Raw genomic sequence first — 26,742 nt, 5'->3', positions numbered from 1 at the left:
ACGAGTGGTTGCCTAACAACCACCAGCTTCCGGTGCCGAGAAACTATCACAGTAACAAATAAAAGTTCAGACAAACAAACCTGTATGGCAAGCCTTTTTAACATTTAACAGCTAGACTGGATATGTAATACAGATATCTACATTCAATTCTTCTTTGTCAAATTGAACATTTCAGATATCCACGATGACATTATTCCTATCCACAATTGTAATTTCAGATATCCACTATGACATTATTCCTATCCACAATAGTAATTTCAGATATCCACAACTTATTCCTCCTAGGACAAATCACGCCCCTTTCCCCATTCATGTGTGTGGGGTTTCTCATTACAGGTATCTTAAATTCAGTTATGAATAGCCACCATGTGAGATGTGGATATCTGCAACTAAATTATGACTATCCATAAATCTAGTTGCAGATATCTACAATTTCATTCTGGCTAGTCACAATTCCAAATCAAGATATCTTCAACCCCCTTCCATTAAAGATATTTATACCATGGTCAGTGAGAATTCCAATGTCAACTGGCGTGCCTTAGATTGGTCTAATGCACGCCAGTTGAAAAGTTAGTTCGGCAAGTTAAATCACCGTTGTATCACTCCGCTGTGCGCGTTACCATAGCAACGCGTCACACACATTTCAACGCATGTGAGGGCAGCCTGCGCTCCTACTGGGCCCCGTCTCTATAAAGCCTGGCTCACACTACAGGATTCTCGCCCGATTTAACCCAGATTCGGTCCTCCCGACAATCGGGGAAGAAATCTGGTCGGGGACTAAAATTGGGCCCGACGTTCGGCCAAGATTATCTTCTAGTGTCAGCGGTTGACAGATGAATCTTTAGCCCCACGATCATCTCACAGACTCGTCAGAGCCGCCCCGATAATTTTCAAACATGTTTGATATTTATCTATTTATCATTCTCACTGAGGATGACAACAGACAATCAGAAAGAGCCCCAGATACCGGACAACAGACAACAAACTCAAAGTGAAACTGAAAGGCTCTGGGTCAGCTGACTGCGCGCTCCACTGGCCCACTCAAGCTAGTTCAATAATGCCTTTAAAAATAACACATAACCACGCGGAGTAACACCACTCCGCTGCGCGTTGTGGTGTTCCCACTCCACGTCGTGCCTTAGAACGGTCTAATGCACGCTTCCTCATTGTTTAATCCTTACATATCTATAATCAAGTTACAGATATCTTTAAATTAATTTTGGTTGGAGATATCTAATTGGAGATATCTCGAACCATTTTATTTTGACTAGTCAAAATGTAATCACAGATATCTTGAAACGGAGTTTCGACTTGGCGAATTGATGTTGCAGATATCTGTAATGATGACAAAAGTTATGACAGGTATAGGAGGAGGGGCTTGCTGCAGTGAACATAGCTCTTGTTCCCCACAAAGTCCCTGATTATAAATTCATTCTATTTCATGGCAATCTCTAAATATCTTGTCGATGACCGCAATCGCCACTTCTTCTGCTAAGAAAACTGTTAAAAAGATTTTTCCTCTTCTCTCCTCCAGTTTATTTGGGTCAGTATCCAATGGGAAGTCTTGCATGTCCAGCGTCATGAACACATTTCTGACAGTCAAAATCACATTTATGATGTCTTTAACTGTAATTCTGGATAGTCAGAAGTGAATTAGAGATATCTGCAAGTGACATTTAGGATGTGTGACGAGGCGAAGGGCAGCTTTCGAGGAGTCATTGCATATATCTGTAACTCAGTTTTGACCAGTGGAAACTGAGTTACAGATATCTCTAACTGTCATTGTGACTAGTCAAAACTGAATTATAGATATATCCAACTGTATTTTTGACTAGTCAAATTGAATTTTGAATAGTCACAATTATGCTGTTGATATCTATTATGTTAATTCTGAAAGATCAAATGTAGCTATTAAATGTTGAAAGGGCTTGCCATAAATCTGAGAATAGAGCATTTGCACTGACGTCAGGATTTGACTCGTTACCCGGATGTGGAGCCACATTGGAGATACAAACAATGTAAACAACGAATGGACGGAGATGAAGGTGCGTGGTAAAATATGATTTTAAGATGTCTTTACCGCCAACAAATGTGGAAAAATTCACAGAGCACACCAAAATGTACAGTAAAGGACTCAGCCAGAAAGAAAAATGGAGAGATTTTGAAAATTTTCATCTTAAAAGCCAGAGAGACCAATACGAGGAGTTAGCATCCTTATCATCATCTATCCTAGGGGTCTGCAACTTTTACTTTCAAAGAAGCCATTTTGCCTCAGCTCACCTGGAATGAAGTCATTTGGGAGCCACAAAGTCTACTAAATCTTCACAATACAGACAAAAAAAAAAATCAAAAATTTGAATAAGCTGCAAACGTTTCAAAAATTTTGAAATTTCAAAAAAATCCAAAATATTAATTTTGCTTTCAAATAAATTTCTAAATTAAAAAATATGAAATTTATTAAATTTGCAATAAAAAGTGTGTTTTAAATTATTTCCAAAAATATTAGAAATTAAACAATGAAATTGGAAAAAAAAAATCAAAATTTGCAAGATCTTTAAAAATGTGGGGATTTTTTTTTAATTTGGTAAAAGTAAAGTTAAAGGGGTCTAATAAACTGTCTAAGTGTCCAATAACAGCGGCAGTTTGTACACCTTTGTGACCCCACCCTGCAAAAATAGTATCTCTATTTTGGTTTGTAAACCAGCTGACTAAACCAGGATCCAAAAGTAAACAGGACACAGGAGGCAGCTGAAGTGGTTTTATTTTATCTACAGTCCAAGGGAAGGGAGTAAACCAGAAGGTGAGGGAATGAGAGCTTGGCAGAGTGGTAGAGCTTGGGCAGTGTGTAGAGGGCTCGTGGAGGCACTGGAAAAAAAAAAAACAGAGAAGACAGCAGCAATTAGAACAATGCAATTTCAAAATACAAGAAACTTTTGGTAACAAGTAAACCAGTAGCCAAAATACCACAGTAAAAGTGGGAACACTCTGGCACTGGACTCCTCTCCTCCCAGAGCTTAAATGTAGTCTCTTGATGAGGGTGATGGGGAACAGGTGTGCAGCTGCTGGAGGGAGCCAGTGCAGGAGAGGGAAATGCCCAAGACTCTGTGGGAGAGAGCGGCGAAAACACTCCACACAAGTGAGAATCACCAGGAATCACCACAATCCCTTCACCAAGAATCAGAAAACTTTACATTGCACAAAAATAAAATTAACTTGGGAGAGGAGAAACTTTAATTTGTAAACTAAATTAAAAAAGAATGATTTAATGAGCTGTCACACACAAAAAACTTGCGTTCCGTAAGAATAATTAGAATTTTCATTTTGCTGAATGACTAGAAAAACAGTGAATCTTGAATGGTTTAATGGCATTGCCACTTTTTTTGTTATCTTGATATTTTAATATTCTTATCAACAAACATCTGTGAGTATGTTTCATGGTAATCTCAGTCTGTCACTGTTGTGCCAATCATATTTTGTTGCAAAGAGACAAAGATGTTTGTCAAATTAACTAATCATGCATTATTTTCATTGTTTTCTTACATTGCATTGTTGAATTTCTCAGTCACTACCTTGAACTGCAGGGTTAGAATCAGAATACTTTAGTGATCCCCGAGGGGAGATTTCATTTCAGTTACATCCCTTCCAAGACATATAAGAACACAGACAGTGACATGGGAATACATGAATGGGAGAAACCTAGGACCTGCCTGCGTACCCAGCACCCCTTTATAATAGATATCAAATAAAAACATTGGGAGAAGGGAGGGGAAGAAAGGTCAATTCCAGACTATGCCCTAACAGGGCATATGTGGGATAAGAGAACATTGATCATATTCTTGATAATGGGACGTGTTGGATGGAGGTTGTTTGGCAGATCATGGGCCTGAACCATCTCCCAGGCCTCCACCCACCGAACATTAAGTCCTTTGAAAATGGCCCTGAGCACCTTGTCCACCTGAACTGAGAACCAGTTACCGTTGCTTGTTACAGGACGGTGAGAAAAAGTAATACTCTGGAGGGTTCCGGTCCTGATGACCACCAGCGTGCTTGGAGCCCTGTCTAACAGACGGACTACAGCTTTGCGGATGTTCTGCAGCCGTCTGATGTAGAGCTCAATTGGAAAAGTACTGAAGTGGGCCCAGATGCCAAGAACTACAACAGTGTTGGGGCCACCATCCAGCCTGTCTAGTTCATGAGCAACATATCTCTGCTGATGGGCTCTAAACGCTGCAATACGAAGAGGATTTCCATGGTAGCGAAACATCACCAAGATCTCGTTTGCTTTGTCCCATACGAAAGGCTTTGGAATATCTATCTTTGTGTAACCTGAAAGGATGACAGAGGGAACAGTTGTGATAACAATAAATTGTGATAACAACAAATTCAAACAGTCTCCTGAATCTTCTGTGGATCAGCTACCTGGTAGTAAAGCTTCAAAGTACTCAAACCACTGACGGACGGTGGAGTCTCCAAACACATGGAGTGTTTTGCCCTTCAGGCACTGACTGGTGGCAGAGTAGCTGTCGAACTGTTGAACTCTGGTGCCATCTAGTGATCGCCACACACCTTGATAATAATACCCAGAGGGTCCCAACTTCCCAGTGTTTTCATTGGTCCTGGTTTGCTCTGAAAAGTATTAAGCTGGGATTATTTTATTTGTCACTAATCAGTCTTCCTTAGGTCCAAAATAGAGGGGTTTTTGTTGTTTTTTTTGGAACATGATTATTCTCAAATGACCAGATGAACTGCAGGTTGCCCATTAAACTTTCTGCCCATTCTTCAATCTGCCAATGACCTCCTTTGGCAAGAAATGAGGCAGATTGCCTTTTTCTCCAAACTACTTTCACTTTCAAAGTCTGAAGCACTTAAAGTTTTGAATATTTAATTGTTAAAAGAAAACTATCCCTCACCTTCCCTTTGCGGCAACACAGTGACATTAGCCTGTCCCAAGGCCTTCATGAAGACTTCAAAGTTGACATTACTGAAGAAAAAGAACATCATATAAATCACTGTCAGAACGTGGTTCACTTAGAGGTAAAGCATTCTGAAGACTCCAAGGACAAGGCAACTGTATTGCAGAGTTGGGCGTCAGACCTCTCATCCAAGAAGTTTCATCAGTTCCAAAAGCCTGATGAGGAAAACTGGTATTTTTGTTACTGGAGAAGAGACAACAACAACTGGGGGGAGTTGGAAGTAAAGAGTTGATAGAAACCCATCACCAAGTGGCTCACATCTTTGTGGTACGGCCACACCAAATGCAAATTTGTGGTGAGATTACACACAAAGTCAATGCAAAGACACGTTTGGACGCCGATTCGCCTCAGGTGGAGCATTTGGGGTGTTTGGCGCGGCGTTTGGGGCGTTTGCGCTTTTGTGCATTTGGAACGTTCACGGTGGACATGAATTAGCTGAAGATGGAAGTTCCCTGCGGTCCTCGACCCCTTCAAAATCCCCAGGGAGACCTCCGGGAACATGGGTCGGGGGTTTGGGTGGTTGGGGGTTCAGAGGGTTGAGGATGAGATCGTAGGGTACAGCCCAGCAGGGCCAGTGGAGGTGGATTACCAGGGAGAGGCAGCAGGCCTTGATTGTGATCTCCAAAGCTTTCACACACTCTCCTGTCATGCTTTTGAAACCACAGCTCATTGTTTTTCAGCTGCTCTTTTGGGCTTTCAGTCTTTATAAGAATGGGTTCTCTACTCCGCATGCGTAGTGCCGCGCTAATGCGCGTTTGCCCCTCAGCTTGTCAAAATAGTCCAGCGACGAGACTCAGGCTTATATGTGGGCGCATTACAGGCGATTCACAGAAATAAATTCGCAAGTTCACATTTGGTGTGGCCGCAGCATTAGAGTTGATATCATTCTGAGTGGGCCACTAACTCACACTATAATGGGAGGTGTTGTGGTAACATGACCCCTGCTGTGGATGTTTGGAAAAGTTCCTGGTGAGAGAGCTCAGCACGGCATTGTAAAGCCCCGTTTCCACCAAGTGGTTCTGTTCCATCCGTCTCTGTACGCCAATTTTTGCTGTTTCCTTTGACTAAAACCAGGGTAGGTCCCGTACCATCCCACTTTTTGGTACCCTTCTGTTGGGGTGCCGGACATACCAATCCAACCCCAGAGGGTGGGGCCAGTAACACTACAGTCAGATGATTGGTACAAAGTTACTTACCATGCAACTGTGATAATAAGTAGGGGTGAGAGAGAAAAATAAATAAATAAATCAAAATATCAGGATTTTTTGTTTGACAATATCAAAATCGGGACTCTTTGTCAAAAAATCTTTTTTTTTTTTTTTTAAATTCAAATCTTCATTTCAGGCTTGGTCCATAAACTGGATAGGGAAAAAAATTACTACTTTTTTCCAGCAGAGGGTAAAATGATTCTCTCTGACTCATGTGATGTGCATTTTATGGGAAAATATGGCTCCTGATATAGTTTGTAGACTTTATCATCATTTCACTTTTCCCATGGAGTGGTGTTAGAACAGCAAACTAAAAATCTCAAAAATTGTCAATTTTTAAGGGAATAGGCAGTCCAAAAATAGTAAAAGAATCAAACTGCAAGAAAAGCATATTGCCTAGCTCTATAACAAACAACTGATAACTCCGCCGTGTTTATATCTCCAGAAGACTTTGTGAAGATAACTCTCACTTAGTTTGAAAAATGGCATCACGAAACAGGGTGAAACTTCTGTCCTGTTCTTCTTCAGTGGATTTATTGGCGGGGTACACTGTGTCCTGCTATTATGCCATCACATTATACGGCTATCGGCATACAGCTAATATGTCTCCTACCAAGATCTTGGTTGACTGTGGAAACACAAACAGGATCAGGCTTAACTGATCTGACTGGAGACCAATCTGCACTTATCCATACCAGAGCTCTTGGTGGAAACAGGGTTAAAGTGGCTGAGAGGTTGTGCCTGAGACCACCCCTCTGTCAAGAGGTTTATTGACCAAGTTGATTCACAGTAATCAATACCCTGGAACCCTGGTGCCCTCCATATCCCAACACGCCGAGAAGACATTATCCCAGTCTCAGTTTTTCAACTTTTTCACTTTGAGGTGTGTCCCCACCAAACCTGTCTCTCCCATAATAAACAAGGTGGACAGATTCTGTGGATATGATAGAGCACTGTTTTTTTCTCTGCTCCCTCACCTTTGGAAGAGCTTCTTCTCTTCATCACTGAGCACTTGCTTGTATCCTGTCCTCATGTGGGTCATCCGGGTATCACAGCTCAGGTTCTTTGGCTTGTAGCAGAACCAAGGCTCACCACTGCGGAGGTCGGTGTAGTTGCACTGCGGTCGGCCATCTTGGCGTAAACAAATATTACAGGTGGTTGTTTCAGAGACTGAGCCTGATTGGAACTTGCTTTTAAAGATGACCCTGTCAGGTTGTTCTCTGTTAAGCTTCCGCTGGACTGAGATGGCCTCACTTGAGTGATCAAGAAGCACCTGACAGAACAGAGAACAAGACTTTTTAGTCAGTGGGTAAAACCAAAATTTAAGCAAAAACCATCCGTTTAAACACCCCGTTAGTCCAAGCCTTTTTTGCATTAGCATGAGATTGCTTTATAACGAGTCTTTGATTATGTTGAAGAGTTTACTTTAAGTAATGTTCTTCATATTGCTTGCACCAGTTGATAAAATCTACCAGCTACAGCAGACAAAAACCGCAACATGACTTTAGAAAAGAGTAGCTAGCTCCCATTGTTTGTAAATTACAAAGAATTTGAACTGTGTCGACAACACAAACACCACACTAATGACCTTGTTAAGAGTCCAATGACGACCACAAATGTAACCAAAAAAGCCTGAAATGTAAAAACTGACTCAAAATGTAACAAGGTGCTACATCAGTGTCGTTACAATTTAGGTCATTGTTACACCAGCTCTAACACTGTGCACCAGTGTTGCAGATTTAAACAATACTGTTTATAATGCACTCAAAAAGGAACCTTAAGCGATTGAGCCTCATTGCAACTAATGCATAATTTGTTAACATAGGTGCTAACGGTTTAGCACCAACGTTAGAGTGGAAAAATTTACTTCCTGCTGAGAGCTGGCAGTAACTGTGCAGAGTTTTTTTTAAATTACTATTTATTGCAGCAAACTAGGGCGCAACAATTAATCAAATTTAAACTGACATCCCAATGTACTAGAATTCAATTTTTAAATCACGAAGGCTGCAATTTAAAAAAAAAGGGTTTCAAGTGTATTTAAAATGTGCAATCCGCAAGTATACATGTTTCGGTGGTTGAGCCAAAAACTTAGTTGGAGGTCTGTGTGTGGGGGGGGCTGTCTGCACACCAGAGGTGTGGACTGCTGTCTGTGCCCCAGAGGGCAGACTGATTGTCTGTGCTCCAAAGGGCGTGGACTGGCTGTCTGTGGGCAAGGGGGCGGACCAGCTCTCTGTGCTGCAGAGGGCAGACCAGCTGTCTGCGCTCCAAAGGGCAGACCAGCTGTCTGCGCTCCAAAGGGCAGACCGGCTGTCTGTGCTCCAGTGGTGTGGACTGCTGTCGGTGCCCCAGGAGGCAGACTGGCTGTCTGTGCGCCAGGCAGACCCTGTACCCAGTGATTTTTACATTGCATTTTGTTTTTAATAAACAAGATGTGTTGATGATCTTTGCCAAGTTGGTCAATTTTTAATAGCAATGTTATTTGATGGTATTTTCTTTCTAAGATAACACATTAATATTGTAAATCTGCAGACATTTATCTTTAGTTTTACGTACAGAGTTTGTTTCTAAACATTACAAATGTGTTATTGTACATGGAAAAAAATAGTATTTTCACAGGAAATTACTGTAGATTGTTTTGACTGTTTCCATGGTTGCAAAACATCACCAAGATCTTGTTTGCTGTGGAAGGCTTTTGAAAATAATTTTCATGTGATCAGACATCCCTCTTGGTAAAAGCAGAAGAAGCCAGGGGACGTTTACCATTTTATGTGTGTAGAGCATAGTTTGTGGATTTTATGGAAGTTTGTTCAAGAGATTTGTGTAAACCTCAGCACACATCTTAGTGAGCTATGACTGTTTAATTGCTAACTCAGCATTTCAACATAATTACAGGCATGAAAACACCACCAATACAATTACATGAAACAAATTAACCTTTAACATTATCTGTGGGACAACTGAAGCAGAATGTCTCAAGCTTTACCTCAACCTCTGCGTCTCCTTCCCAGAGCAGAGGGAATGCAACAGAGTAGGAGCCATTAAGGTGATCCACCACTTGTCCAGCTACACCTGCATGAAGTGACCTGCTGTGCAACCGGGGAACCAAAAGATCTCCTCCATACTTCTTGGCATGACCTCGGGAGTCACGCATTTCTATCAGAACCTCGAGCTGATCTCCAACATGCCACTCTCCTCCTCCTTTCCTTGGAAGAATGGTGAAGGTGCTGTGTGCAGGATCACTCGTCTCCTCCAGTGCAATAGGAGATGACAGACGTGGGGTTTCAGGCCAAGCAGTAGATTTGATTAGAATTTGTTCCTCTAAAGCCTCTGCAGGAGGCAGTGGTTTGAAGGTGCAGAAGTCATTCTTCATGGTAGGATAAATGGGCTCCTTCTTGAAGGTGATGGCTGAGTTTTCTTTCTGTTCAAACTGACAAAGGGTTTAGAGGAAAAGCTGGTGACAAAATGCATCAATAAATAATCTAAAAGCAAACTGAATGGAGAAAAAAACACAATGGGAGATTTTCTTGAGCACTTGTGTTTTTATCTAAGCAGCCTGAACTCATCTGGAAAAGTATCGTGAACCCAACCTGTGGCCAGCATAGACTGTATAAAGTATGGATGTAGTCTCTGCACTGTCACCTTCCTGTTTGTGACACCGTGAAATGATTCGGTCATATAGGATATGATGTGAGCTCTGAGCTTCCTTTCTAACAGCTATGGGTGCCCATCAGTCACATGAGCTGAGCTGTGTCTCTGATTGGACAATTGGATGACCCTAACATCCTCTAAACCCCCCGTACAGTGTGTGCTGATAGCAAAATAAGTGTTTCAGACCCCAGCTGTTTTTTGAACCATTGTTTTTCAGATGTTCTTTTGGGCTTTCTGTTTTTAAGTGAGCGGGCTCTCTACACGCGTCGCCCCTCAGATTATCAAAATAGTTCAGCGTCCAGCCTCGGCGTTTGTGCAGCACATCACAGGCGTGACGCGCATTTAAATTCACCAATTTGCGTCCAGTGTGACCGTAGTGTAATACTGTTCACTAGGTGCAATGTCTGTTTAACATATTTCCATCTTGCCTTGTCTTACTCATGTAAATGGTTATGATCGGGTTTATTACTTATCACTTATTTTGGTACCTTATTATTTTATTTATCATTGTATTGATCATTTGTCACTTATTTATTACTTTATTCCATTCTATTGTATTATGTGAAGAGCAACAGTAATACCAGATTTCCCCCCTGGGATTAATTAAGTATTTCTAGATCTGATTCTGACTTCCAAGGAGGATTTTAAGGGACTTTATGTTGCGCAGGAAATGGAGTTTTCATCTCGGTATGGCGCATATTTTGTGGCGTTTCCACTGACTTATCCCAGGAGAGATCCCCAAAAACTGAGATCAGCCGGCCTACTTTTTTGGGAGCCTTCCGAATGGGTGCTAGACTGAACTGATCCGCTCTCTGAAGGTGGAGCAACACACTGTAGACCGCTGATTGGTCGGAAGAATCGTCACTTACACTCAAAAAAAAGTCATTGGAAGAACATGATTTTATCATGGTACCTATATTCCATTAAAACAAACCAAGTTAAAGGGCAACTCCGTTTTTTTTTAGACCTGGACCTTATTTATAGGTGTGTGCATGCTCATATTCTCACTCACACAAACATCGTGCAGCTCGGAGTCCTTCAGAAGTTATTTAGATCCAACCGATTTTAGCCGCACTTAGCGGGGGCCACAGCAAGGGAGCTTCAGTGCGGGACATAATCTCTGCAAAATCACTCATTTCAGCTATATTTTTTCATCCATCGCCAGTGTTATCATAAAGTCAGCTCATCTACCGTCTTCAGACTACGACTTCGAGTTTGACGGTTGTCCTTACCGGTTTGAGCCTCAGTACACGGACGAGAAGCTCCATGAAAGAAGGATGCAGGGAGAGAGACAAAGAGCTGGCTCAAGAACAACAAACAGGAGCACGTCCACGACTCAATGCCAACTGGTGGTGCGCTTGTGGACAGTATTCACCTATGGCAACAGAAAAGGAGTGTGTTTGTGATAACGATGAATAACAATGGATGAAAAAATATAGCCGAAATGAGCGATTTTGCAGAGATTATGTCCCGCACTGAAGCTCCCTTGCCGTGGCCCCCGCTAAGTGCGGCTAAAATCAGTTGGATCTAAATAACTTCTGAAGGACTCCAAGCTGCACAATGTTTGTCTGAGTGAGTATATGAGCATGCACACACCTATAAATAAGGTCCAGGTGTCAAAAACTGGAGTTGCCCTTTAAGTCAAGTAATCTTGACTGTGTTGTTTCAACTTAATGAAATTGCTTTCATTTAGCAAGATCCCAATTTGTTAAACCAACTAACCGTAAATGTGTTGTGTGAACATAAAGTACTGGTGTTTGTATGACTTGTGTGCAATGTGTTGGTCCAACTGAATTTGTAAAGGTTGTTTCAACATATCCACAAAGGTAAGACATTTGAATCGTGAGTGAGGAGGGTACACAGTGGATATAAGACCTTGCTGTACATTGATCTGTGATGAATGTTGCTTTGGTTAAAAGCAACATGGCTGTCTGTGCACCACTGCTTGGACCAGCTGTGTAATCTTAAAACACTTCAGTTTAAACTCAGCCAACAAAGCACAGCATGTCAACACATTTTGTTTTACTAGCATAAAACATACCCTCAGGCCATGCCAGTTTAGCACAGACCACAGATCTGTGGCAGTCCAGCACAAACAGCCAGTCCACGCCTAACAAGCACAAACAGCTGGTGTGCACCCAACAAGCACAAATGCCAGTCAGTGCCAATAGAGCACAGACCACAGGTCTGTGCCAGTCAAGCACAGACAGCAAGTCCAGACAGACAGACTGTAGGTCCACACCAGTCAAGCACAGATCGAAGATCCGCACTCGAGGAGCACAGACAGCTTGTCCACGCCCATCAAGTACCGGTCCTCACTCATGTGTTTCAATGAGCTGTCACAACAAAAATTACTCTATTCTTTGTACCAATTAAACAAACAAAGGTTTACATAGTTATGTCCAGACAACACCTGGTGACAGCAGGTGGATTGTTAGCTCATCAGGAACTTGCACCCTTTAAAATGATGCCCATATTATCCAGGTTATCCTCTGGCTCTGCTCTCTGATGAATCGGGCCTATTGCATATTACTGCCACCTCCTGCTCTGGAGAGGTGTTGCAGATGGGATTCCTACTTGAACCAATCATGTTGAGTTAACATAAAGCAATCTCGTAGTTTTAACAATTTTACACATCATGCTGAAGCAACATGATTTAATCATGTTTAACCACTGAACATGAAATAATCTAGTAGAAGCTACATCTTTACTTGTGTTGGTTGAACAAACACCCATGTTGATTTTTGTGGGTGTACCCGGATAGCGGCTGCATTTCTCCTGGTGGCACACAGACTTCTCTGAAACAGAGCTTGATTTCACGTTGTATCAAAGAGCTACATGCCAATCACAGAGAGGACGAAATGCTGTATATCTTCCATCTATGCTCCTTGTTTGCTATGTCGTGTTTTTCTTCTTCATTGGATTTATTAACAGGGTACACTGTGTCGCACTGCTACGGCGTCACGCTATTGTATAACAGCTTTGGCTTTCAGCATCCGGCTTACACACCGCCTACCAAGAGAGAATAGAATAGAAATAGAATAGAATAGAAAATACTTTATTTATCCCCGAGGGGAAATTCAGGAGTCACCGCAGCATTTAAGAAAACAAAAGTTAGAAAGTGTATAGAAAGTGCAAAAAAGTCCATAAGAAATTAGATGACAACATCCCGTCCACCACTCGTTCACCACTCTCCAGCCCAGCCAGCCTCCACCTCCACAGGGTCCAGGACTGAGCCTCCCCAGCAGTCTGTTCAGTCTCTGTCTCCTGGATCCTGTCTGCTCACAGCAGGCGAAGCTCCTCCAATGTGGCGCCGGCGATGTCAGCTCCATCAGCCACGTCCGTGAACAGCACGATGCCGCTGGGTTGGCACAGCTAGCTCGTCCATCCCCCGAGGCTAGATCCCACGTTCCCAACAATGATGGATGGAAGAACAGGTCCATGTCGTCACCTCCCAGCTCACATCCGAGAACCAGCACCTCGTCCTCACCTCCTCCTCCTTAGCTCGAGGGAAATCATCAAGCTCTACACTAGTTAGCATTGACATGCTACAGGCTGCTAACAGCTAATTTCACATGTAAACAATGCAGCCATGGTTACATGTAGGATCTCCAGACAAACATGGGAGAAAAGTAGTAAAAAAATATCGCCGAAGCCACAAAAAGTTTGGTGTCTGTGACCGACAATGAACCACACAAAGTGATGATCCACTCCAAATACAAAGATGACGTGAAAGAGACAAAAATATTACAAGAAACGGACAAAGACGAGAGAGCTGCTGCAACAGGCAGCTACTTGGGTAGCACCTAGCAACGGAATGAGAGGGCACAGTTTGCTGTGGAAACACAAAAAGGATCAGGCTTAACTGTACTAAACGGTGCCAAACCGTACTGATTCGAACTGGACTGCTTGGTGGAAACGTGGCTAAAGGTATAGTGCAAAGAAAATAATCTCTTTCCAATGAGCCAACGTCCCCCATCTTCCCAGTGCTTATGTCCCTCTGTTAAGTTTTATATCCACTGTACTGACATTAACAACCCTTACAGCCTTTAAAGCTCCACTATTTCTCAACATTACCTCCTGTTAAAGTGTCATGTTATCGTCAAAAATACATTTATCTGAGAGACAATGATAGACAAGAGAAGTTCTTACCTCCAGAAGGTCCATGTTTTTAAGAATAAAAACAATGACAACCAGAGTGCCACCTGAGAGAAGGAGCACACAGTGCTGACTTCGGAGAGCCATGCTGACTGAGTGACTGACGGACTGACTGAGTGAGTGACTGAGTGACTGACTGAGCTCCAACTGGCAACACATAACCAGACACACCCCAAAAGGCAACATACATGTCCAGTCCCATGGGTCTGACTGGTTGTATCTGTTTGCTCCTCAGTGCAGTGTACATCAGCTCAGTGCACTTCATTGCCGTGCACTTCATTACAGTGTGCTTTGTGTCAGCATACATCATTTTCATGCACACAAAAAAGTGATCAGATGGCCATAACAAGGGGAGACTGAGAAAGGTTGTAACATGGTGAGAGTTATCTATTGAGAGAGGTCAGGAGGTGAGTTTCCCAGCAGTAAGAGAAAAATAGGTGAAACCTTTGTCAACACGTTCCAGCCTGATAGAAGCGTACAGGAAATCTCATAGCGTGACCACTCATAGTTTGGCCAGAGTCAACTTATCCCCATAGCAACGAGTTGGCTAAAACAGTTACATGGTGACATCGCTGGTGTAGGAGCCATAATGCAGTTTATATGTCACGTGGTGTTTGTGGTTTCTATGGTAACTAGCGGAAGTTTGGGTCACGGGACACAAGTGGTGAATGCCGGGTATATTTAGAGGTGTGCTTACCTGCAGTTGGATGGAGAGAGAAGAGCGGGTAGCCGTAATTTTTGTTGACCGCAACGTTTTGCCTTTTTTTGGATTGTTTGATACGTGACTGTGCCTGGATTCATTCAGTGTGTGTGTGCGTGAGTGCAAATTGCCGCTTTATTAAAGCCACGATAAACTGGATTCCGTGCCTCAGTGTGTCTCTGTGGGCTAGGCGGCAGCGCGTCCAACAAAGACAGGACCCTTTACTTTCCTCTCAAGCGACAAACAGGTTTGGAGTCGATACAACTGGAATTCCATAAAAAAGGTATGGGTATGAGCTTAGGGGGGTCAGTACAACTTAAAACTTACCCCAGCATGTGTTACAACCTACCCTGGTAGTGGGGATGGTTTTAACAAAGGACCACCATGTATCTGACATCACCTGAGCTCTGTGATATTCTTGCAGAGGTCTGAATTGGTGCCATTTGTAGTAAACAAATGTGGAAACTTTGCATTAAAGTTTTAGAACTCTGACTCAAAAATTTAGTGAGTTGGAGATCTTGAAGCAAAAAGTGTTACAACCATACCCGGTCTCCCCTACTGATGTCAAATATTAGAGGATCGATCATCATCATAACGACAGACTTTATAAAATATTCTGTTACATATTAAACGGGAAACAACGAGTAAGAACTCAAAAACAAAAACGAAAACAGGGAGAAGAAAGTACAAAAAAAGAAACACAAGGCTTTGAACAATGATAAGTCTTTATGAAACAAGCAAGGGGTAACAACAGCCTTTATGGAAGTGCTAAAAGATGCTGTTTATCAGAGATCTGCGTGAGGCTGGCTATAGAAAGACTAGACGTCATGTACACATCCAGCCATAAAAATAGACTTTTACAGATTAAAAACAAATTTACAGCCTGGTTAAAAAAAAACGATTGGGTCTAAAACATTGGTTTCGCCATCGGCACTCATTGTACGGTGAATGAATTTTTTCTAACTCTGCAGTTTATAAGTTATTAGGATTGTTTGATTTTCCAGCCAGAGGCACAGCTCAGGTCACGTGACTGACAGGCGCCCTGTAGCTGTTCAAAGAAAAACTCACAGCCCGAGTCACATCAAATGTGGCTGTGTCTGTGGATTGGCTTCATTTCACTGTTTCAGGAACAGACGAGTGACGTCACGGAGGCTACGTCCATATTTTATACAGTCTATGGAAACAAAAAACTCAGGATACAACCACCATTAGAAAAAGGATAACATGAAGGAGCCTAGCAGTTGCACGCAATATCTTTATTTATATCTAGATAATTTATTTAATCTTAATGTACATCTTATCTTTAAGTTGTTTCAAATTGACATTTGTTGTTGTAACTCAAATACACACAGTAGATTTAACTCAAATTTCCAAAGAGTTCACAACTAAATCCATGTTAAATAATTTAAGTTGGTCTAACTACTTCTTTTATTAGTTGTAGCAATACAGAGTTTCAAGTTGATATGATCCACAAAAATGCATTAACTTAAATATTGAGTTGGATTGATAAAAAAAAATTACTTCACTTCAACTGATTGAAGATTCCCTTTTTACAGTGCAGGTTATCCACTGGCTCTGCTCTCTGATGAATCGGGCCTATTGTACATTACTGCCACCTCCTGCTCTGGAGAGGTGTTGCAGATAGGATTCCTACCTAAACCAATTAGGTTGAGTTAACATAAAGTGATCTTGTTTTAACAATTTTGCACATCATGCTGAAACAACGTGATTTAATCATGTTTAACCACTGAACATGAAATAATCTAGTAGAAGCTACATGTTTTATTTATGCTGATTGAACAAACACCAATGTTCCTTTTTTTGCGTGTACATGACATTTGATATATGTATTATGAGTATTTAATGTAAAATTAGTACGTTTTGATCAGAAAAAATCAAAATCAACCAGGCTGCTTAGTCACGGGGATTTGATTCTGAAGGTCTCGGCGCAGACTGGTTGCCTAACGAGTGGTTGCCTAACAACCACCAGCTTCCAGTGCCGAGAAACTATCACAGTAACAAATAAAAGTTCAGACAAACGAACCTGTATGGCAAGCCTTTTTAACATTTAACAGCTAGACTGGATATGTAATACAGATATCTACATTCAATTCTTCCTTGTCAAATTGAACATTTCAGATATCCACGATGACATTATTTCTATCCACAATTGTAATTTCAGATATCCACAACTTATTCCTCCTAGGACAAATCACGCCCCTTTCCCCATTCATGTGTGTGGGGTTTCTCATTACAGATATCTTAAATTCAGTTATGAATAGCCACCATGTGAGATGTGGATATCTGCAACTAAATTATGACTATCCATAAATCTAGTTGCAGATATCTACAATTTCATTCTGGCTAGTCACAATTCCAAATCAAGATATCTTCAACCCCCTTCCATTAAAGATATTTATACCATGGTCAGTGAGAATTCCAATGTCACCTGGCGTGCCTTAGATTGGTCTAATGCACGCCAGTTGAAAAGTTAGTTCGGCAAGTTAAATCACCGTTGTATCACTCCGCTGTGCGCGTTACCATAGCAACGCGTCACACACATTTCAACACATGTGAGGGCAGCCTGCGCTCCTACTGGGCCCCGTCTCTATAAAGCCTGGCTCACACTACAGGATTCTCGCCCGATTTAACCCAGATTCGGTCCTCCCGACAATCGGGGAAGAAATCTGATCGGGGACTAAAATTGGGCCCGACGTTCAGCCAAGATTATCTTCTAGTGTGAGCGGTTGACAGATGAATCTTTAGCCCCACGATCATCTCACAGACTCGTCAGAGCCGCCCCGATAATTTTCAAACATGTTTGATATTTATCTATTTATCATTCTCACTGAGGATGACAACAGACAATCAGAAAGAGCCCCAGATACCGGACAACAGACAACAAACTCAAAGTGAAACTGAAAGGCTCTGGGTCAGCTGACTGCGCGCTCCACTGGCCCACTCAAGCTAGTTCAATAATGCCTTTAAAAATAACACATAACCACGCGGAGTAACACCACTCCGCTGCGCATTGTGGTGTTCCCACTCCACGTCGTGCCTTAGAACGGTCCAATGCACGCTTCCTCATTGTTTAATCTTTACATATCTATAATCAAGTTACAGATATCTTTAAATTAATTTTGGTTGGAGATATCTAATTGGAGATATCTTAAACTTTTATTTTGACTAGTCAAGATGTAATTACAGATATCTTGAAACAGAGTTTCGATTAGGCGAATTGATGTTGCAGATATCTGTAATGATGACAAAAGTTATGACAGGTATAGGAGGAGGGGCTTGCTGCAGTGAATGTAGCTCTTGTTCCCCACAAAGTCCCTGATTATAAATTCATTCTATTTCATGGCAATCTCTAAATATCTTGTCGATGACCGCAATCGCCACTTCTTCTGCTAAGAAAACTGTTAAAAAGATTTTTCCTCTTCTCTCCTCCAGTTTATTTTGGTCAGTATCCAATGGGAAGCCTCGCATGTCCAGCATCATGAACACATTTCTGACAGTCAAAATCACATTTAAGATATATTTAACTGTAATTCTGGATAGTCTGAACTGAATTAGAGATATCTGCAAGTGACATTTAGGATGTGTGACGAGGCGAAGGGCAGCTTTCGGGGAGTCATTGCATATATCTGTAACTCAGTTTTGACCAGTGGAAACTGCGTTACAGATATCTCTAACTATCATTGTGACTCGTCAAAACTGAATTATAGATATATCCAACTGTATTTTTGACTAGTCAAATTTAATTTTGAATAGTCACAATTATGCTGTTGATATCTATAATGTTAATTCCGGAGAGTCAAATGTAGCTATTAAATGTTAAAAGGGCTTGCCATAAATCTGAGAATAGAGCATTTGCACTGACGTCAGGATTTGACTCGTTACCCGGATGTGGAGCCACATTGGAGATACAAACAATGTAAACAACGAATGGACGGAGATGAAGGTGCGTGGTAAAATATGATTTTAAGATGTCTTTACCGTCAACAAATGTGGAAAAATTCACAGAGCACACCAAAATGTACAGTAAAGGACTCAGCCAGAAAGAAAAATGGAGAGATTTTGAAAATTTTCATCTTAAAAGCCAGAGAGACCAATACGAGGAGTTAGCATCCTTATCATCATCTATCCTAGGGGTCTGCAACTTTTACTTTCAAAGAAGCCATTTTGCCTCAGCTCACCTGGAATGAAGTCATTTGGGAGCCACAAAGTCTACTAAATCTTCATAATACAGACAAAAAAAAAAAATCAAAAATTTGAATAAGCTGCAAACGTTTCAAAAATTTTGAAATTTCAAAAAAATCCAAAATATTAATTTTCCTTTCAAATAAATTTCTAAATTAAAAAATATGAAATTTATTAAATTTGCAATAAAAAGTGTGTTTTAAATTATTTCCAAAAATATTAGAAATTAAACAATGAAATTGGAAAAAAAAAATCAAAATTTGCAAGATCTTTAAAAATGTGGGGATTTTTTTTTTAATTTGGTAAAAGTAAAGTTAAAGGGGTCTAATAAACTGTCTAAGTGTCCAATAACAGCGGCAGTTTGTACACCTTTGTGACCCCACCCTGCAAAAATAGTATCTCTATTTTGGTTTGTAAACCAGCTGACTAAACCAGGATCCAAAAGTAAACAGGACACAGGAAGCAGTTCAAGTGGTTTTATTTTATCTACAGTCCAAGGGAAGGGAGTAAACCAGAAGGTGAGGGAATGAGAGCTTGGCAGAGTGGTAGAGCTTGGGCAGTGTGTAGAGGGCTCGTGGAGGCACTGGAAAAAAAAAAAACAGAGAAGACAGCAGCAATTAAAACAATGCAATTTCAAAATACAAGAAACTTTTGGTAACAAGTAAACCAGTAGCCAAAATACCACAGTAAAAGTGGGAACAGTCTGGCACTGGACTCCTCTCCTCCCAGAGCTTAAATGTAGTCTCTTGATGAGGGTGATGGGGAACAGGTGTGCAGCTGCTGGAGGGAGCCAGTGCAGGAGAGGGAAATGCCCAAGACTCTGTGGGAGAGAGCGGCGAAAACACTCCACACAAGTGAGAATCACCAGGAATCACCACAATCCCTTCACCAAGAATCAGAAAACTTTACATTGCACAAAAATAAAATTAACTTGGGAGAGGAGAAACTTTAATCTGTAAACTAAATTAAAAAAGAATGATTTAATGAGCTGTCACACACAAAAAACTTGCATTCCGTAAGAATAATTAGAATTTTCATTTTGCTGAATGACTAGAAAAACAGTGAATCTTGAATGGTTTAATGGCATTGCCACTTTTTTTGTTATCTTGATATTTTAATATTCTTATCAACAAACATCTGTGAGTATGTTTCATGGTAATCTCAGTCTGTCACTGTTGTGCCAATCATATTTGGTTGCAAAGAGACAAAGATGTTTGTCAAATTAACTAATCATGCATTATTTTCATTGTTTTCTTACATTGCATTGTTAAATTTCTCAGTCACTACCTTGAACTGCAGGGTTAGAATCAGAGTATTTTATTTATCCCCAAGGGGAGATTTCATTTCAGTTACATCCCTTCCAAGACATATAAGAACACAGACAGTGACATGGGAATACATGAATGGGAGAAACCTAGGACCTGCCTGCGTACCCAGCACCCCTTTATAATAGATATAAAATAAAAACATTGGGAGAAGTGAGGGGAAGAAAGGTCAATTCCAGACTATGCCCTAACAGGGCATATGTGGGATAAGAGAACATTGATCATATTCTTGATAATAGGACGTGTTGGATGGAGGTTGTTTGGCAAATCATGGGCCTGAACCATCTCCCAGGCCTCCACCCATCGAACATTAAGTCCTTTGAAAATGGCCCTGAGCACCTTGTCCACCTGAACTGAGAACCAGTTACCGTTGCTTGTTACAGGACGGTGAGAAAAAGTAACACTCTGGAGGGTTCCGGTCCTGATGACCACCAGCGTGCTTGGAGCCCTGTCTAACAGACGGACTACAGCTTTGCGGATGTTCTGCAGCCGTCTGATGTAGAGCTCAATTGGAAAAGTACTGAAGTGGGCCCAGATGCCAAGAACTACAACAGTGTTGGGGCCACCATCCAGCCTGTCTAGTTCATGAGCAACATATCTTTGCTGATGGGCTCTAAACGCTGCAATACGAAGAGGATTTCCATGGTAGCGAAACATCACCAAGATCTCGTTTGCTTTGTCCCATACGAAAGGCTTTGGAATATCTATCTTTGTGTAACCTGAAAGGATGACAGAGGGAACAGTTGTGATAACAATAAATTGTGATAACAACAAATTCAAACAGTTTCCTGAATCCTCTGTGGATCAGCTACCTGGTAGTAAAGCTTCAAAGTACTCAAACCACTGACGGACGGTGGAGTCTCCAAACACATGGAGTGTTTTGCCCTTCAGGCACTGACTGGTGGCAGAGTAGCTGTCGAACTGTTGAACTCTGGTGCCATCTAGTGATCTCCACACACCTTGATAGTAATACCCAGAGGGTCCCAACTTCCCAGTGTTTTCATTGGTCCTGGTTTGCTCTGAAAAGTATTAAGCTGGGGTTATTTTATTTGTCACTAATCAGTCTTCCTTAGGTTCAAAATAGAGGGGTTTTTGTTGTTTTTTTTGGAACATGATTATTCTCAAATGACCAGATAAACTGCAGGTTGCCCATTAAACTTTCTGCCCATTCTTCAATCTGCCAATGACCTCCTTTGGCAATAAATGAGGCGGATTGCCTTTTTCTCCAAACTACTTTCACTTTCAAAGTCTGAAGCACTTAAAGTTTTGAATATTTAATTGTTAAAAGAAAACTATCCCTCACCTTCCCTTTGCGGCAACACAGTGACATTAGCCTGTCCCAAGGCCTTCATGAAGACTTCAAAGTTGACATTACTGAAGAAAAAGAACATCATATAAATCACTGTCAGAACGTGGTTCACTTAGAGGTAAAGCATTCTGAAGACTCCAAGGACAAGGCAATTGTATTGCAGAGTTGGGCGTCAGACCTCTCATCCAAGAAGTTTCATCAGTTCCAAAAGCCTGATGAGGAAAACTGGTATTTTTGTTACTGGAGAAGAGACAACAACAACTGGGGGGAGTTGGAAGTAAAGAGTTGATAGAAACCCATCACAAAGTGGCTCACATCTTTGTGGTACGGCCACACCAAATGCAAATTTGCGGTGAGATTACACACAAAGTCAATGCAAAGATGTGTTTAGACGCCGATTCGCGTCGGGCGGAGTGTTTGGGGTGTTTGGCGTGGCGCTTGGGGCGTTTGCGCATTTGTGCATTTGATTCTGTGGATATGATAGAGCACTGTTTTTTTCTCTGCTCCCTCACCTTTGAAAGAGCTTCTCTTCTTCATCACTGAGCACTTGCTTGTATCCTGTCATCATGTGGGTCATCCGGGAATCACAGCTCAGGTTCTTTGGCTTGTAGCAGAACCAAGGCTCACCACTGCGGAGGTCGGTGTAGTTGCACTGCGGTCGGCCATCTTGGCGTAAACAAATATTACAGGTGGTTGTTTCAGAGACTGAGCCTGATTGGAACTTGCTTTTAAAGATGACCCTGTCAGGTTGTTCTCTGTTAAGCTTCCGCTGGACTGAGATGGCCTCACTTGAGTGATCAAGAAGCACCTGACAGAACAGAGAACAAGACTTTTTAGTCAGTGGGTAAAACCAAAATGTAAGCAAAAACCATCCGTTTAAACACCCCGTTAGTCCAAGCCTTTTTTGCATTAGCATAAGCTTGCTTTATAACAAGTCTTTGATTATGTTGAAGAGTTTACTTTAAGTATTGTTCTTCATATTGCTCGCACCAGTTGATAAAATCTACCAGCTACAACAGACAAAAACCGCAACATGACTTTAGAAAAGAGTAGCTAGCTCCCATTGTTTGTAAATTACAAAGAATTTGAACTGTGTCGACAACACAAACACCACACTAATGACCTTGTTAGAGTCCAATGACGACCACAAATGTAACCAAAAAAGCCTGAAATGTAAAAAATGACTCAAAATGTAACAAGGTGTTACATCAGTGCCGTTACAATTAAGGTCATTGTTACACCAGCTCTAACACTGTGCACCAGTGTTGCAGATTTAAACAATACTGTTTATAATGCACTCAACGGTATTTTCCTGTAAAATAAGGGTACTTTTATGCTGAACTCTTTGCATTGGCGCTACCCAAGTAGCTGCCTGTTGCAGCAGCTCTCTTGTCTTTGTCCGTTTCTTGTAATTTTTTTTTGTCTCTTTTTCGTAATCTTTGTATTTGGAGTGGATCATCACTTTGTATGGTTCATTGTCGGTCACGGACACCAAACTTTTTGTGGCTTCAGTGATATTTTTTACTACTTTTCTCCTGTGTTTGTCTGGAGATCCTACATGTAACCATGGCTGCATTGTTTACATGCAAAATTAGCTGTTAGCAGCCTGTAGCATGTCAATGCTAACTAGTATAGGGCTTGCTGATTTCCCTCGAGCTGAGGAGGAGGAGGTGAGGACGACGTGCTGGTTCTCGGATGTGAGCTGGGAGGTGACGACGTGGACCTGTCCTTCCATCCATCCTTGTTGGGAACGTGGGATCTAGCCCCAGGGGATGGACGAGCTAGCCGTGCTAACCCAGCGGCATCGTGCTGTTCACGGACGTGGCTGATGGAGCTAACATCGGACGCCGGCGCCACATTGGAGGAGCTTCGCCTGTTGTGAGCGGACAGGATCCAGGAGACAGAGACTGAACAGACTTCTGGGGAGGCTCAGTCCTGGACCCTGTGGAGGTGGAGACTGGCTGGGCTGGAGAGTGGTGGACGAGTGGTGGACGGGATGTCGTCATCTAATTTCTTATGGACTTTTTTTGCACTTTCTATACTCTTTCTTACTTTTGTTTTCTTAAATGCTGCTGTGACTCCTGAATTTGCCCTCGGGGATAAATAAAGTATTTTCTATTTCTATTGTCACTATATTGAAGGTGTCTAACCGTACTAATTTAGGAAAAATCTGTCAAATGATGGTATTTTTTTCTAAGATAACACATTAATATTGTAAATCTGCAGACATTTTTCTTTAGTTTTACGTACAGAGTTTGTTTTTAAACATTACAAATGTGTTATTGTACTTGGAAAAAAATAGTATTTTCACAGGAAATTACTGTAGATTGTTTTGACTGTTTCCATGGTAGCAAAACATCACCAAGATCTTGTTTGCTGTGGAAGGCTTTGGAAAATAATTTTCATGTGATCAGACATCCCTCTTGGTAAAAGCAGAAGAAGCCAGGGGACGTTTACCATTTTATGTGTGTCGAGCATAGTTTGTGGATTTTATGGAAGTTTGTTCAAGAGATTTGTGTAAACCTCAGCACACATCTTAGTGAGCTATGACTGTTCAATTGCTAACTCAGCATTTCAACATAATTACAGGCATAAAAACACCACCAATACAATTACATGAAACAAATTAACCTTTAACATTATCTGTGGGACAACTGAAGCAGAATGTCTCAAGCTTTACCTCAACTTCTGCGTCTCCTTCCCAGAGCAGAGGGAATGCAACAGAGTAGGAGCCATTAAGGTGATCCACCACTTGTCCAGCTACACCTGCACCAAGTGACCTGCTGTGCAACCGGGGAACCAAAAGATCTCCTCCATACTTCTTGGCATGACCTCGGGAGTCACGCATTTCTATCAGAACCTCGAGCTGATCTCCAACATGCCACTCTCCTCCTCCTTTCCTTGGAAGAATGGTGAAGGTGCTGTGTGCAGGATCACTCGTCTCCTCCAGTGCAATAGGAGATGACAGACGTGGGGTTTCAGGCCAAGCAGTAGATTTGATTAGAATTTGTTCCTCTAAAGCCTCTGCAGGAGGCAGTGGTTTGAAGGTGCAGAAGTCATTCTTCATGGTAGGATAAATGGGCTCCTTCTTGAAGGTGATGGCTGAGTTTTCTTTCTGTTCAAACTGACAAAGGGTTTAGAGGAACAGCTGGTGACAAAATGCATCATTAAATAATCTAAAAGCAAACTGAATGGAGAAAAAAACACAATGGGAGATTTTCTTGAGCACTTGTGTTTTTATCTAAGCAGCCTGAACTCATCTGGAAAATTATAGTGAACCCAACCTGTGGCCAGCATAGACTGTATAAAGTATGGATGTAGTCTCTGCACTGTCACCTTCCTGTTTGTGACACCGTGAAATGATCGGTCATATAGGATATGATGTGAGCTCTGAGCTTCCTTTCTAACAGCTATGGGTGCCCATCAGTCACATGAGCTGAGCTGTGTCTCTGATTGGACAATTGGATGACCCTAACATCCTCTAAACCCCCCGTACAGTGTGTGCTGATAGCAAAATAAGTGTTTCAGACCCCAGCTGTTTTTTGAACCATTGTTTTTCAGATGTTCTTTTGGGCTTTCTGTCTTTAAGTGAGCGGGCTCTCTACACGCGTCACCCCTCAGCTTATCAAAATAGTTCAGCGTCCAGCCTCGAGCGTTTGTGCAGCACATCACAGGCGTGACGCGCATTTAAATTCACCAATTTGCGTCCAGTGTGACCGTAGTGTAATACTGTTCACTAGGTGCAATGTCTGTTTAACATATTTCCATCTTGCCTTGTCTTACTCATGTAAATGCACTCAAAAAAGGAACATTGGTGTTTGTTCAATCAGCATAAATAAAACATGTAGCTTCTACTAGATTATTTCATGTTCAGTGGTTAAACATGATTAAAACATGTTGTTTCAGCATGATGTGCAAAATTGTTAAAACAACAAGATCACTTTATGTTAACTCAACCTAATTGGTTTAGGAAGGAATCCCATCTGCAACACCTCTCCAGAGCAGGAGGTGGCAGTAATGTACAATAGGCCCGATTCATCAAAGCAGAGCCAGAGGATAACCTGCACTGTAAAAAGGGAATCTTGGATCAGTTGAAGTGAAGTAATTTTTTTTAATCAGTCCAACTCAATATTTAAGTTAAGGTTTCCAATGTGTTTTTGTGGATCATATCAACTTGAAATTCTGTGTAACTACAACTAATAATAGAAGTAGTTGGACCAACTTAAATTATTTAACACGGATTTAGTTGTGATCTCTTAGGAAATTTGAGTAAAATCTACTGTGTATATTTGAGTTACAACAACAAATGTTAATCATTTGAAATAACTTAAAGATAACATGTACATTAAGATTAAATAAATTATCTAGATCTAGATAAAGATATTGCGTGCAACTGCTAAAATCAATAAAATTGGGTAAATTCAACAAAACATTTTTTTCAGTGAACTAATAAAAAGAAGTAGTTGGACCAACTTGAATTAATTGTTTCAATCGGTCACACCTAAATTAATTAAGTTCTTTGAAATAAAATTAACAAGTTCAATTTACACAACTTAATAAGTCAAATAAATTAAATATTTTAATTCTTCTCAAATCAATATTTTGCATTAATCCAACATAGAATTTTAAGTTGTTTCAACTTAATAATCTGCAAAACCCAAAAGGAAAAACCGTGGGTGAGGAGGGATCACTGTGGATATGAGACCCTAATGCACATTAAGATACCATGCGGGGACAGTGTGTCAATGCTCCATTGCATGGACCAGCTGCCTGTCTGTGGTCCACTGCGCTGGCTGGCTGGCTGGCTGTGCTCCACAGCATAGGCTGCCTGGCTGTCTTTGCTCCATGACAGTGAGAGCTCCAATTAAAATACTCTCACAGTAATGGTAATTTGAATATAACTGAAGACAAAACCCAGTTTGTTATTTCTGATCATAATTTCAGCCCATCAACAAATCTCATTATTAACATATAAAATATATTAAACATGCTTCAAGGTACATGGTCCATGCCACAGATAGCAAATCCATGCCATGTGGAGCACAGAAAACCAGTGCCCTTGGCAGGTTAACATCTTAATGTACAGCTGGGTCTGATATCCATTGCACTCCCTCCTCACTCACGGTTTGAAATGAGTCAATTCAATAATTCAATACAATTTAGTTGGATGAACATGGGTTTAGTTGTGATCTCTTAAGAAATTTAAGTTAAATCTACT

General features: G+C 41.3%; 2 protein-coding genes across 2 annotated transcripts; both read right to left on the bottom strand.

Annotated features, from left to right (window-relative positions):
• Positions 1–3,620: 3,620 nt before the first annotated feature.
• On the bottom strand, positions 3,621–9,827 carry LOC141784277 (NXPE family member 3-like). Its single transcript, XM_074662058.1, has 5 exons — positions 9,165–9,827; positions 7,159–7,454; positions 4,911–4,981; positions 4,420–4,626; positions 3,621–4,326 (listed from the first exon to the last, which is right to left on the bottom strand). Exons 1-5 carry the CDS (start codon positions 9,549–9,551, stop codon positions 3,788–3,790), a joined length of 1,500 nt encoding a protein of 499 aa, XP_074518159.1. The 5' UTR covers positions 9,552–9,827; the 3' UTR covers positions 3,621–3,787.
• A 10,568-nt stretch (positions 9,828–20,395) lies between these two features.
• LOC141784464 (NXPE family member 3-like) lies at positions 20,396–24,591 on the bottom strand. The gene is made up of 5 exons (XM_074662303.1): positions 24,205–24,591; positions 22,037–22,332; positions 21,519–21,589; positions 21,028–21,234; positions 20,396–20,934 (listed from the first exon to the last, which is right to left on the bottom strand). Exons 1-5 carry the CDS (start codon positions 24,589–24,591, stop codon positions 20,396–20,398), a joined length of 1,500 nt encoding a protein of 499 aa, XP_074518404.1.
• Between the last annotated feature and the right edge of the window lie 2,151 nt (positions 24,592–26,742).

Source organism: Halichoeres trimaculatus, unplaced genomic scaffold (genome assembly GCF_033239565.1).
Source record: "Halichoeres trimaculatus isolate MK-OKI-2021-1 unplaced genomic scaffold, fHalTri1.1 fHalTri1_scaffold_22, whole genome shotgun sequence".
Classification (NCBI taxonomy): Eukaryota; Metazoa; Chordata; class Actinopteri; order Labriformes; family Labridae; genus Halichoeres; species Halichoeres trimaculatus.
Note: the sequence above shows the minus strand (reverse complement) of the source record. Positions and strands in the feature narration are given on the sequence as shown.